The following is a 15227-nucleotide window of genomic DNA, read 5'->3' on the forward strand; positions in this document are numbered from 1 at the left end:
AAAAATGACACTAAAGTATTTTGCCTGTTTAGTCTAATTTATCAGCGGTAATAACGTGTCATAATAAAAAATTGCATAGGTAAACTCATTCTTATCCTGAAAGTTTTAACTGTGCCCTGGCATGAACCAGAATGTGTAGGTAGATGATTCTGACTCAAAAGTGTCAGTCCTAAATGCTGAGAACTTTGTCCCTTTGGAATGATTCCGTGTGTGAAATTAGGAATCCAGGGCCTCCTGTCAGTCAGGGAAAGCCATTAAGCATCCCTGGGGAGTGATCCTGGGAGTACTCGTGCTCCAGAACATCACTTACTGTGAGCAACTTAAACAGGGATGTGTGACCTAATTCCTTCTTGGTTTGCCATAAATGGCTATAAATGAGTGTACAAAGCTCTGAGCACTTCCTAGAGGTGGATCACCTCACTTAAACAGAGCTCATTCTTTGTAAAAGGTTGTGCAGGGCTGTCATGCAGTGGTACAGTAGTTGATTTATGGAATTTCTAACTCAAGGAGACAGGTCATCTGGGCTGGGCGTTGGGTTCCACATGAAAGCATGTACTTTTAGCTATCAGCTCCACTCAGTTGTACAGACCCTCTAAAAATAAATATTAGTTGCAAAAAATGGCTAATCAGATAACTAATGGTATAACTATCTTCCAGCATTAAAAGCGGCCTGTAATCCATTAATGGCATTGAATTGTTTACCATCTTTTACAAGGACAGCTTAGACAGTGGACTGCAGCTGCATCGCCAGCTACATTCAAAAACCTAATCCACAAATTTAACTTCTCTGGAGGGTTCCATTGTCTGCTCAGCCTGAAGGAATCTGGACTAGTTCTGTTCCTCCTATAAAGGAGACCACCCTCCTAAAAATGGTATAGAAGAGTTCTAAGGTGTAGCTATGATATTTTCTGAAACATTTTTTCCTTAAGATTTTTTCTCCTGAGAAGCTGGGAGGCCTCAGGAACAAAATGTAAACAATGGTTATCTGCTGCTGTGGAATGCAACAGGTGCATCTGGGATTGGTCTCATGTGGTTGTTTGTAATTAATGGCCAATCACAGTCAGCTGGCTCGGACTCGCTGTCTGAGACTCAAATCTTTTTTATCATTCTCTCTTTTTCTATTCTTAGCTAGCTTTCTCATGAAATCCTTTCTTCTATTCTTTTTAGTATAGTTTTTATATAATATATATCATAAAATAATAAATCAAGCCTTCTGAAACATGGAGTCAGATCCTCGTCTCGTCCCTCTTCCTCAGACCCCGGTGAACGCTGTCACACTAAGGGACTGATGGAAAGAGGAGAAAATCAGGGTCACATGGGATGGGGGCTGCAGTGAGATCTTTGTTCTCGTGTGAAAGCCTGGGGTCTGAGGGCAGATAATGGATTTAATGACTGTGTTTAATTATTAGCACTCCCTTCTCTCAACATGGAGACTTTGAATGTTATGCATAGTTTTTTATTGCGTCATTTATTAATCCAGTAGCTATCTAATGTAGATGTCTGGAAGAGACCTGGGAACAGAGACACAGCTCTGTTCAGTGTCTTGTCCAAACCATAGAGTGTGGAATCCTTTCTGTTTGATATCTTCAGTGTTCAGCTGCCCCACTGCTTGCATATCCGCTTTCCAGAGGATAGGGTACGTTATGACCTGACCTACTCTGTCTTGTAGCTTTGTAGTTAATAAACTCTCCTGGGGTTCTATGGGGTGATAATTCAGAGATTTTCAAATTCTGAGTAAGTCTCAAAGCAGAATCCTACCCTTAAATTGCCTATTAGTCTGCCATTTTGAAGCTTAGTTGGATGAACTTATTCCTGCAGCAGGTGGAATGTTTTGGATGATATATAAAGCCCTTGGGTAAAAGATACATCATAAATAAATGATAATGGTCAACATGAAAGTCTATTCACAGCAAGTATTGTCAATCAACATGAGCAAGTATTGAGAGAGATTTAAGGTTGAGACTTTTAAAAGAGCATAAGAAACCTATTTCCCTTCAATTTTCAGCAAAGGCTGAGGATATATATATGTAAACTAAACTGTTTTAAAAAATCCTAAATTCTCAATAGAGTAAAAAATACAGGATTTTATGCTGCATGCTGCTGCTCATAGAAATGGTCCAATGTTGATATGTGCATTCCTTTTTTATCAGACCTTCCTGCATCTTAATATCTCTGGAGAACTGATTCTGTCAGGAGGATTCTGATCCTGACCGACTGTTGCCATGGTATTGGGTTATTCTGGGCTGTGATCAAGAAAAACAAACAAACTTGAGAAAGATACTGTCTTTAAAAAATATTCTCAAGCCACAGTGCCTAAGATGAGTTTTTGAAAACTAAATCTTGATTTTTTGTACAATGTGGCAGTAATTAAAAGCTTCTGAAAAAAACCATACCAGTAACAAGAAGCACTGCTGTGACAATAAACATAAAATGATAAAAATGCAGGAGGAGGAAATGGGGCCAATTCTTGCACTGTTTAAAATTGTTCATTCTCATTTAATGACATTACCGCACACTGAAGTGAAACCTCCGTCTTTTCTGAGACCCTTTAAAAAAGTAGAACTTTTTACAGATCGGATCCCTGTTGTCTTTTTGATGTTACTGAGCTTTTGAATTGAGTGCATAATAAGGAATTTGTACCTGTTTCCAATTCCTAGGTAGTAATATAGTTTCTTCTACACCCGTTAATATTCATTCTGTGGCAAGTCACCTGTTTGTACTGGCAGCACTGAAGAAATTTCTGATAATACATGAAATAGTATTTTCTGTATGCAGGCACTTGCATAATAAGTTCATATTTTTAGAGGACAGAGCTCCTTTGATGGGAAGAGAAAAAGTCCTAAGAGAAATCCTTATTATTGGGGTTGATGAACTCGGAAGGATGCACAAATTCCAGCAAGGAGTGTTTACAAGGGTAATACAAGCAATGTGAATTTATGCAGGGAACCGGGGAAGTTTTCTTCAAGTTTGTTATTTACAGATGGATAATTTTGTTTGCCAAATTACTGAGCGTGTTCTTCCTGCTCTGCAGGCAGAATTCACAGCCATGAGGGACCAGTACATGCGAGGTGGAGAAGGCTTCATTATCTGCTATTCCATCACGGACCGCCAATCCTTTCAGGAGGCAGCTGAGTTTAAGGAGCTCATTTATCGTGTCCGGCACACCTACGACATCCCCGTGGTGCTGGTGGGAAACAAAATAGACCTCGAGGAGTTCAGACAGGTAAGAGGCTTCTCTGCTGGTTCTGGCTTGGCTTTGCTTGGCTGCCTCAGGGGTTTCTGCAGCATATGTTGTGCAGGGCTACTGAGAATTATCAGTGCAAGAAGAGGTTTAATCAAAGAGCAACAAATTTGTAATGAATTAAAGTCTTTGTGGCGTCTTTCATTCATATATTGGGGAACTTGAAGCAGCCTTGGCAAATCAAATCTAAATTTTCTGGTTTTACTCGAAAAACTTTGACTACCATTGTCAAAAGATTTATATATATTCCATGAATATATATATGAATATGTTGAATATAACATAGAAAGAAGTTCAACCAGGACCTTTGTAAAAAAATACCTTTGGTTTCTTTGACATTGTCAGCCGTTAAACAGAGGTTTGTTTTTTTCCCCCAAACATACTAGATTTGATTAAATGTTTTTCAACCTCAGATTGAAAAAAAAAAAGTTAAAAAAAAGAAATATATGAGAGACCACATTTGCCTGAAGACCCAGTGACTGTGCCAGCAGAGTGTTCAGGTAAAAAGGGGACATGCAAGACTTGAATTCACTTTGATTCTTTTACAAGATTTCAGCTACCACCACCTAAAGAGCAACCGAATTTTTTCAACTACAAGGTCAATGACTGTGGCTCTCTCAATGTCTTTAATAATCTTTTCTCACTTTTTTCCTTTTGCTTCCTCTTTATTGCTTCTTCTTTCTTTCTACTTCTTCTTAATTGTTTTTGCTGGTGAGCTAGACAGAGATCACATTAGAATGGCTTGGTGTACTGAACAGAAAATATCTATGACTAGAACTGCTTTAAAATATCTGACTTCTGTGCAGGCATATGTAACACTTAAATAAAATGGTGTTCTTTTGGTTCATTAACATCTGTGCTCACCAATCTTGTCTGCTCTTTTCCACTTATCCTGTCACTCTTCTCCCCATTTGGTTGTCTTCTTCTTGTACCTGAAGAAAATCCAAGACAACAGTGAGCTTGAAATTAGTCTTAAAGATCTGATTATGTGCATTTAAAATGTCACATGTGTTTTCCAGATCATTGGCTTTCTCCCCAAATCAGGCTGTGACAAAACCCTGGTGGTGACAATCCAGCTGCAGTTTAACAGGGGCTACAAACATGGATGCCAGAACAGAAGGGGAGGGATGAGGTTTTGGAGAAGGATGTGGATTTAGTTGTTTCCTGAGAGAACTGGACATTCACTTGACCTCAAAGCAGGATATAACTGATTACCAACAGCTACCCCTAGATGAGGTTTCAGCAGTGCTCTATTTCCTAATTGGTATGAAGACTCTTGCATCAATCTTTGGCACTATCTCTTTCTGATGTCAACTTTTGTTGAACTTTTATATTTTAATCTCTGTCAGCACATATAAAAATATATGCTGCGTTTAAATACTTTTACATGGTCCTTTGTGATCTTGTCTGGTCTCACAAACAGGAAAATTACTGCTCATGAATGTCTGGATTGGATTTCACCTGCAGCATTTTAGCTAAAGGGGCATGGGGGGCTTTTGGGAATAATATTGTAAACTGAGCCTGTGAGATGTGATAAACACACTAAAAAGTGTTCTATGAAGTCACCACTGATGATCCTGCCTGAATATGTGAACAAGGAAAATTCAAATTGTGGCCCTAAATTTTTAAAAGTTTTCAATGAAACAGAATTTAGGCCTTCAGAATGTTTTCCTCCACAAGCCCTCTACTAATGCCAACACATTTGGCAGTGTCAGAAGGGTTTTCTCAAATACAGCAATCCAGACTTTGACACTTAGTAATGTAGTGTAAAGCAGATACCTTCCTTTAAAAAAAACCTTTGAATATGACTATGTGTTCATTAGCAAGTATTATGAACCAACAGTAGAGAAAAGCAACTTTTTATGGAGTCCATATTTTTATTTTTGTGTATTATTTTGAAATTTTGACTGTCTCTACTCCATGGCTGTTGTCTGCATATTTAGTTGGTGCTGAGGTGTATAAGTCGTGCTCCTAGAATGTATCTTCACTTTAATTTCATCCATTTCAGATTTCACTCCACAGTTCAAAGCAAATCCTGGTTAAGTGTGGGTGAAGAGCAGATACTGCCCTGAGAACCTTCCTGACCTAAACTGTGTGGGATGACACTTCTGTGCCCAGCTTTAAGCACATATTAATGCTTTCCAGTGTTTCATTATTTCAGAACTGGGAGATGAGGCTGTGCTCTATGTTTAACAAACACTGAAATAAGTTTTATCTGTGCTCCCTGGTAAGGTTAAGCTATATCTAAGGAACTGGACAAGCTCTGGGAAGGCAGATTGAAAGGGTTCTCTTCAAGGTCGTGCACTGTGGTTACAGCTTCATTAAAAGCATTTGGATGGTGGAGAGTGACAGCCAGCTAACTCTGGAGTGACAGGCAGCAATGAGCTGGTGATGTAGGGCATTAACATATCAATGAACAAACAGGGAGGTACACAAGCACATCAAATTCAAAGAGCTGAAAAATAGTAGGTGTCAGAATGCAATCAGCCAGGTTGGAATGTGACCAGGGCACCAGCGATAATATTGTTGCTTTGTTTAATGACATTTTTCTTCTACGAGTTTCATTAAAACAACTGTATTGTTATTAATGTTATTTCAGGACATAACACTAAGTTCAACATTCGTGAGCATCATTTGCATTTAATGACAATTCTGCAACAATTAGATGGGCTGTAGTGGCTTGGCCAGACAGAGCTGTTGTCTGAAATGTGAATCCCCACACAGTACAGTTAATGATGTATGCTGCTTTCTTCAAATCTATCCACAAGACTACTAAAAAAACTTATTCTGCAATTAAAATTGTAATTTAAGAGAAACACTGCTGAAAACCAAAACCCAATGAGTTTATTATTTTTAAATTATATTTTCATTTTATGATGGCTTCAGTGAAATTATAGTTTTCATCTGTGCATGTGATTTCTAACGTTCTGTGTTTCTTCTTAAAGCAAGTTTTGGTTATATTCACCAGCCCAAAGAATAAAAACTTTCAATTTTCTCTGAACAAGATGGGAAAAATTGTGCAAAAACTAGATAGAAAAGAGAGTAAATCATTATCTTGATGTTTATGTGGTGACTACATGTCCTCCATCCCCCTCCAAACAGGCATGAATTTTTAGGCATTCACAGAATCATGGAATGGTTTGTGTTGGAAGTGACTTCAAAGCTCATGTCATCCCAAGCCCTCTGCCATGGCTGAGAGCACCTTTCACCAGACCAGGTTGGTCCAAGTCCCATCCAACCTGGTGTGGAATATTTATCCATGTCCATTCCCTGATTTTTCAGCCATTGCTCAAAGAAACACTTAATTATTATATGCATTCTATTCCATAGCTATTTGATAGAAAAATACAGAACTAAATTATTAGGTAACGTTTTAATTTCAGTGTTTTCAAACAGCAAAGTCATTAGATCAGTAAATGTATGCTTGTATGTCTTTAATTATCATCAGGTTTCCAGAAACATGTAGGACCAGCTGTTCAAAAATGCTGATACTTTCACTTTAGGTAATGATGATACTTTCACCTTGTCTCTTTACTCCAGATGAACACCTGATTCACACTGTTTAAAACATGTGTAACAGAGAAATATCTAATTAGAACTTATTCATCTTTAAAAAATACGTTAAAGCTATTCAAGCCCATGCCATACTAACGTTAATTTGCAGCCATACTAACGTTAATTTGCAGATTTACATAAAAAATTAATAGTTAGGACCAGTGGCATTACTGAAATGTTGTTTAGAAAATATACAAAAATGTTAACCTACTAATCACTCCAAAATATTAATTATATTGAGAAATTTAGAGGGGAACTAACTACTCCAGATCCTTTTAATAATGTACTGTAAGTCTGAGCTGAAAAACATTATTTCTATAAGCTGTTTTGAACTCTTGATGTAGATGTTAAAGCCCCTGTGGAAATTCTAGCCATGAAGAAATATCACAGCCTTCATGGAGCAGTTTTTCCTATATTTGGTTTTTTTTTGACCCCAGAGGAATTGGCTGTGGGCTCAGTTGAGTCCATGGATAATATGCTGATGTCCATTTTCTCTGAAGTTAGGAGGGCAGCTCATGTTTCTTCCAGCTCCTGGCCTCTCTGGGAAGCCTGTCATCAAAGCTATTAGTTTTTCCAGTATGGTTTTTCTCCTGAAAAGAATTATGCAGTTGTTTACTTTTCCACCCATAAGTTGTCCTACTGGTTTCAAGCAAAACTCTGAGAGCAACAGTGCCTTTGAAAGCATTTCCCTCTACAACCCCCTCCTTTAGTAGGAAATAAAAAATCAACATGAGATCTGCCTTTTCCATCCAGAAGTGTAGTGGTGGAACAAGGGGAGTGTGTTCAAAGTGAAAAAGAGTAGGTTTAGATCAGATATTAGGGGGAAATTCTTCCCTGTGAGCGTGGTGAGGTCCTGGCACAGGTTGTCCCATCCTTGGGAGTATTTAGGGCCAGGCTGGACATGGCTTGGAGCACACTGGAGCACTGGAAGGTGTCCCTGCCCAATGGGAAATGGGAAAATGGGGGTCTTTAATGTCCCCTCCAACCCAAACCATTCTGTGGTTTTGTGATTCTATGATTTAACAGAGAGCAATGTATTACTTGGAGTGCAAATGTATTACAGAGCTTTCATTGTAATCTTTCCCCCGAAGTTTTATTATACCAGAAGTTAATTTTCAAACCAGGATTACAGTGAGTTTTTGTGATCAGAACCAGCTGAATATTCTCACTTCAATGAGATTTTACTCTGTATTTTGCTCAAGACAGGGCGACTGGTTATCAGACAATGTGAATGTCAACTTTTAGGTTTTCATTTTGACAGTTGCTCTACTTTCACGCTTCTCAAACCTTGAAATATCATTTGAGTCTGAGACAGACAAAAGTTTTTGTTTTGTTTTGTTTTGCTTTGCTTTGTTTTTGTTTAGCTTTATTTTCTTAAAAATTTGTTTTGGTTTGGTTTCTTCTGCGTGACTAACTTTTTGGTATATATATCAAAAAATTGTCAGTTTGTACCTTCTGGTGCCTGGTTGAGACACCGAAAATACTTCAAGTATATGATATTATATTTTCCTTTTATTTTTATTTTTCAGTGCATGACTATGAAACACTGTTTACTAGATGCTCCCTTACTCATAATATGAATCATGAATCTGTAGTATTACGAATTTCTTACCTTAGCATCAGGCTGAATTCTCTTTCTTTTGGGATTAAAACTCCTTTGAAATTTGTAACTGTACTTTATCACCAGCAGTTCCACTTTCTCTTGAAAATATTAAGCGTAAGGTAGGTAGAAGTGTCTGTACTGAGGAAAGATTCTTGTTTCCCATTATTCAGACCAATGTCCTACACAAAGAATGAATGGTTTCAATTTTCCTTCTGAACTTGAACTGCAAGTCAAGGAAAATTAATTTTTTGCTGCTTATTAACAATGAATAGTATACATTTGAGTTAATTACAGACATTGTAAATTGTGAGATGAAATGACTTGGCTGGACTGTCTATAAAATCCATGTAGAAAACCAGGATTTATCACATATCATAGAAGTGTCCCATAAAATGAGATGTATCTGCCTGGGAAGAAGTCTGTCTTGCTGCTGACAGCAGAGGGAGGCTCAGACAGCCATCTTCTTTGCCTTTTTGTGGTGGTGTTTCAGTGAGATGAAAACTTATAAAATTCTTTCTGACACATTTTCAGTTCAGAATCCAAACCTACTGATTCATTCTGTTATTGCTGCTGCTAACTACAGACTGTACTTCTGAACCATACACTCATTTTTTCTTTGATTTTTGAATAAACAAAATCCTAGACAACAACTACAAAACCATAATGGAAGTTTAGCACCTGAGGAGAATATCCCTGGAGGGATTTAAAACCTCTGTGGATGTGGCACTTAGGACATGGGGCAGCGGTGGCCTTGGCAGGGATGGGGGAATGGTTGGATCAATGGCCTTAGAGGGCTTTTCCAGCCTCAGTGATTCTAGGGATCTCTTTATTTGAAATTTTTATTGCATTTTTAATTCATTCTTTCATCCATTTTTATTCCATTTGATCGTTCACTTCCCATGGATATTCATGTAGTTCCATTTTCCATCAGTGTCTGATGAAAATCAATTGCATTTGTAAGGAGCTGCCGTCATCAGTTACATGCACTTGCCTACATATTTCTTTCTCACATGATATCACATCATATTCTTTGTTTGAGCTTCAAAGTCTGTACAATATAAGCAATTTTTTCTGTTTTGATGGAGCTATGACAGTTGTCTGAATATTTGGAATTAAAACTACTGAAGTTGTCATGGTGTTTTATAATCCTAGAAAACTGTCAGACCTTTGAATAATCACTTTCTTGCATTATCAAAATGCCTATCTGGATTCTGTAAAGTTCTTCTATGACTCTAAATTCTATTTACTTTTAATTGGTTTTGATTTTTCAACATTTCTTTTACTCTTGTCATTGTCCTAAGTAGTCTTTCTCATACAGTTTTTAAAAAAGAATCTTTATAGCATTTTTTCTTCTGAGAAAGAAAGAAAGAAATAAAGAGGGAAAGAGGGAAAGAGAGAAAGAGAAAGAAAGAAAGAAAGAAAGAAAGAAAGAAAGAAAGAAAGAAAGAAAGAAAGAAAGAAAGAAAGAAAGAAAGAAAGAAAGAAAGAAAGAAAGAAAGAAAGAAAGAAAGAAAGAAAGAAAGAAAGAAAGAGAAAGAAAGAAAGAAAGAAAGAGAAAGAAAGAAAGAAAGAAAGAGAGAGAAAGAGAAGGAAAGAAAAAGAAAAAGAATATGTGGTTTTTCACGTCAATGCAGTTGTAGTAGAAAATTTGGCAGCTGTAATCTTTTGTAAGGAAATTCTATCATTATCAAGAGTCCTTAGCAAATATTAATTTGTACAGAGTTTACCTACCTCCTGTCATTACAATGCTTTCATGTTTCCACAACCTCCCCCAAACCACAGCTTCACATTACCCAGGCTGCAGTAAATGCCATCAGACACACAGACAATTGTAATGAAACTGTTGGCTCATTTCTCAATTTATAATTGTGTTAACCTCTAGTGAACCACTCAGTAAGTCCTGTAATTCCTTCACCGTGGAGCAGAAGACATTTGAAGGGGACTAAGATGCAGATAACAAGCCGCTCTGTAGGAGAAGAAACAACAGCAAAACAATAGCTGCACTGCAGATAATAAAATGTTTATAATGTAAAACCTGGATATTCAGAGATAAAACCAAAGACAGCTAATTGCTTGTAGGTGAAGCAGGACAAAGCAGGACGTGTAGCCAGGGGTATACACAGGGGAGGGTGTTGCAAGGTCACTTCACTGCTAGGGATATTAAACAGCAGCACAATTTATATTGTTTTGGAAGGCTCACAATACTTCTTATCTCTACCTGCTTTCACTTCACCATCCACCTCAGAGATTTTTGTTCTCCCCATGTGCTGAATCCTGACTTGGCATGACCGTGTGTGACTTCAGTGGGAGAGCACCTTGGGGGAGAGGTGTGAAGGCACAGGGAGCCTCTCCCACCTCCTGCCTTACTGACAGAGGCTGCTCCCCAAGGTGAACTTGGGCTGAGATATGTCTGCTTGTCCTACAAATTAACCAGATTGACTCTTGGGAAGGTTTTCATGTGTATTCATGCCAGCAGGACCTTTCTTTGTAACTAAAGCAAGCAAGTCATGTTATAAAACTTCCACACAAAACTCCTGAGGGGCTGGAGGAGGGTTGGGCTTGACTGCAAGAAAATTCAGAGTGCTGCAGCTTTCCTTAGAATCCCTCAGAGGGAAAGATGTTTGTTACACAATGACCACACAGAGAAGTGCAGCTTGCAAGGGAAAACACAGTGGCATCATTTGTTGGGTGGCTAGTGTTCAATCAGGAGCCCGTACAGATGCCTGTGCTGGATATTTGTTGTGGTTCAACTCCAGCATTCAGCTACTCATTCATTCCCCTCTGCTGCTGGTGGGGAGGAAAATTTGAAAGCAAACACAAAAAAAAAGTAAACACTTTAACAAAAAAAAGAGAGAACTTTAAAAAATTATATGAATGATAATAATAATGGAAAGGAGAGAGAGGAAGGAACAAAGATGGAGAGAAACAAGAGATGTTCACTGCCCACTGATTGATGTTCAGTGTATCCCCAAACAGAAATAGGCAGCTCCTGGCCAAATCCCCCCAGTTTATGTCCTGGGCAGGACATTCCATGGTATGGAGTACCCCTTGGGCCAGTTTGGGGCAGCTCTCCTGGCCATGCTTTCCCTTTACTTTTTGTGCACCTGCTCATGGGCAGAACATTGTACATTAAAAAGCCCTTGCCTGCACTCAGCATTGCAGAGCAACAACTAAATTTCGCTGTGTTGTCAACATTATTCTCATTCTAGATCCAAAACACAGCACTCTGCCTGCTACTAAAAAGAAAATTATCTCTATCCTAGATGAAACCAGGACAAAAGAAAACTTGGGAGAAAGCTCATCATCCCTGGAGGATTCCCATAGCTCATTTTTCACCAGCATAGGAAGGTGTAAGGAAAGAGCTGCAGGTGGCTCTCACTCCACTTCTTTCCCTGCTCCAGGGCTGAGTGCAAAATGACATTTTAATAATCTTCCATGTATTTGCCAAAGCCTTAATTTCCCTGTGAATCTTGCTCTTGAGCAGTGTATACAAGCCAGGCATCAACAGAGGAGGAAGAATCAGTCCAAGCTTACTGATTCATTCTGTTATTGCTGCTGCTAACTACAGACTGCAATTCTTAACCATGCACTCATCTTTTCTTTGATTTTTGAATAAACAAAATCCTGGGACCACACCACAGCAGGCAGAGCAGAGTAGGGCACAGCCCGGCCCCTCCACCCTTCAGGCTGGAAGAAACACAACTTCAGAATTTATCCTGACATTTTCCCCACTGGGGCACACATGTAAAGGATCCAACTTTTACATACTTGTTGCTGTTTTTACAGCAGCAAAATCAAGGTTTCAGCCCAACCCTTACATGTTTAGCACAGTTCCATTTCAAGAAACTGTTTGAGCATATGCTTAATTAGGGTGGAAATAATGCAAGTTTTTCAAAAATGAACAGATTTTTTCAATTTAATCTGTACTTGAGTGAAGACATCCTGAAAGTGAGACAGTAAAAAACAACTTTGTAAAAATAAAAATACCCCTCCAAAGTGTCATATTAATATAGACGGGCAAAAAGTTGGTTTTTTGTACAAAAATGTGAATTTCTGGGAACGAGGATAGCTTCCTATGTGTTTTTTGCAGTAGGAGGTCAAACCACTTGAAAGTAGAAACTTTGCCAGAATTTAATTACAGCTCATTATGGTATTATTAATAATAAGAGCATGACCTAGCATTTAAAGAAATGAAGATTAATCAGTTTAATCATCTTTGATTTTTTCAGATGTGCTTGTATTATCGTCTTAATGACTCACTTTTTTTTTTTCCCAGATGAGTTAGGAAGTTAGAGAGATTTGTTTTTAATCATATCTAACAACTTGCCTAAGAATAGTAACTTTAGTTTAACACAGTGTGACATTGTTTAAGTTGCAGTCATAAAAACAAAAATTATAAATGTCCCTTATCCCTCTCACCTCCCAAAAACACAGTATAAAAAAATAAATTAAGGGGAAAACATGTGTTAATACCACATCCATGATATCCAAATTTTACTATATAAAATCTATGGAAAAATGGCAGCTTCAAAACCTCTGAGTAAATTGTTTGATATAACACAGCTATTTAAAGAAGATCCAGGAAATCACCAATTTTTAAAATTACATTAAAGCACATTATTGCACTTGAAACTCAAGATGTTAAATGTCTACAAAACATCAAAATTTGGGATTCACTGTTAGTCATTTACATTACTAATCAGATATTTTTGTAGATCAGAACCTCAGAGACTCTCTGGGTATTTGGGTATGGTGCATTGTTTATTTGAAATTAATCTGTATTGGGTTTGATACAGCTCAGCTTCTTCATCCACCTGCTCCTGATGAGTATTGCTTCTAAATCAAGAAAAGGATGGACCTCCATTCTACCACTACTGTATTTATTTCCTCTGTCACTGAGGAAATGTTCTTACTCTCTATTTCCATCTATGTCATTTTTTCCACTGACTACAATTAAAAATGTTAATAAGGAGAAAAATATGTCTCATCAATTTTTTTTAGTAATCTGGTACAAGCCCTGACACACATATGCAGTTTTCTGTGTGCTTGTGTCTGTCTGTGTGTTTTAACACAATAATTTATCACCAACATTGTGCTCAGTACAGGATATTCATCAGCACCACGGGCCACCCCTGGGGTATTCCTGTCATAAATAGTTCAACACTGAAACTTTGAATTCACTTTGCATTTTCTCTGAGGTGGTGGTAGTCACACATAATGATGTGACTAATATAATGTCTTGGTAAAGAAAAGTAAAATTTGCCTTGGTTCCCTAGATTCCATTCATTTCTACATCTTACAATTTCTTAGATTTTATAACCTGAGGAAGCATGAGGTGGTTGTTTTGTTGGGTTTTCCACCCAGCCTGTTCTAAAATCAGAGTGATATTATGTCAGATGTGCTTAGTCTGGGGCTACCTAAACTGCAGACCAAACCTTGTGACCTTCCTATCATTGTTTAAAATCTTCCTAGCAACTTATTTAAACCCCACACCAGCTACTGTCACCAAGTCCTGGAGTATTTTCCTCTGATGCCAAACCCCAGGATTATTCTGGGTGCAGGTGGTCAGACTGAGAGGAATGCTCAAATCTGCAGAGTTATCCAGGCATTTTCACTTCATTCTGAATTGATGCAGGAATGTGGGAGTCAGGTGGCTTCCCTCTGATCTGTTTTGCTCTCTTTCTCTCTTTCTTCTTGTATGAAGAAAACTGTGTGGATTAGATCCACTAAATTAAAAAAAAAATATAGATCTTTTTCCCTAATTGTTTTTATGAATCAGTTATTTGTTAGAGGTCAGGGGGAGATTGAAGGTGTTTGTGTAGTCAAAGAAGGAAATAGAAGAGGAGGCTGAAAGTGGAGATGATTTATGTTTTCCTTGGAGTGAAAGGAGAACTTTGAGCACTCTCCAGACCTGTGGCCTCTGGCTTGGACTGGGGTACAGAGCCATGAGGCTCATTTCCCAGTGCCATCCACTGGAAAAATGCTGCTCACAGAGAAGCTGTATTCCCTTTATACCCCATTTTCTATCCCATCTGAAGTGAGTCAGATGTTTTCACTGATGATTGCCTGTGACTACAAGATGACTGGTGATGGCAGGTAAACTTTTCAAGATTGTAATGCTCTCAAAACCAGAGGGAGTTAGACCTTGAGAATTGTTTGATTTTATTTGGAGGATCTGCAATGCTGAGAATCCCTGAGATCTGCCAGGAAACAAACAAGCCCCCAGCAAAACCAAAACAAAACAGTGAAACAAAACCAGAATAAAATAAAAAGGAAATCCAAAACAAACAAAGAAACAAAAAAATGGTAGAGTTAAAAAGATCATAGATGGGTCAGTAACCCTTGGTGATCAGTGATACTGAAGCCTGGAAGTCCTTTGGGAAACAATCACCACTTCAGACATGGTGACATCTGCAAAAAATTCTGGAGTGCCCAAGTGTAATATAACAATTTTAAAAATTTCATGTTAATATATTCCTGTATTTTGAGACAGAGAGTATGTCACTGTCAGATATCTCTGTTCTTGCTGGGGTTTTAACCTTATTTGATAATAATTTGTGAAGAGAAAGAATATTTTATAGGTTTACATGTAGCAGTTCATTAATTATTGCTTTTCTTTGTTTAAAGCATACACCTCAGCCCTTTGTTTTGTTAGGAGGGAATTTTTGTGTAAGATAATTTTGTGTAAGGATAATTCCTAGACTAAAAATTTCCATTGAGCTTACTAAATTTCTGGGGAAGAATTTTCTTGTATTCAGTGTTACTTGTTCTTCACTCACTGTGGAATCTGGAGCACAAAGCCATGGCTAGATGGGGCATAACGGTAAA

General features: G+C 38.0%; 1 protein-coding gene across 3 annotated transcripts in view; it reads left to right on the forward strand.

The window, feature by feature from the left end:
- RIT2 (Ras like without CAAX 2) overlaps window positions 1–15227 on the forward strand; it is a 218125-nt gene that overhangs the window by 91888 nt on the left and 111010 nt on the right. For all 3 annotated transcript variants that reach the window (XM_064736490.1, XM_064736491.1, XM_064736492.1), the window contains one exon: window positions 3032–3223. In XM_064736490.1, coding sequence (XP_064592560.1) covers window positions 3032–3223 — 192 coding nt within the window. The remainder of the gene's footprint in view (window positions 1–3031; window positions 3224–15227) is intronic.

This window comes from Zonotrichia leucophrys, chromosome Z (genome assembly GCF_028769735.1).
Source record: "Zonotrichia leucophrys gambelii isolate GWCS_2022_RI chromosome Z, RI_Zleu_2.0, whole genome shotgun sequence".
NCBI classification, from domain to species: domain Eukaryota; kingdom Metazoa; phylum Chordata; class Aves; order Passeriformes; family Passerellidae; genus Zonotrichia; species Zonotrichia leucophrys.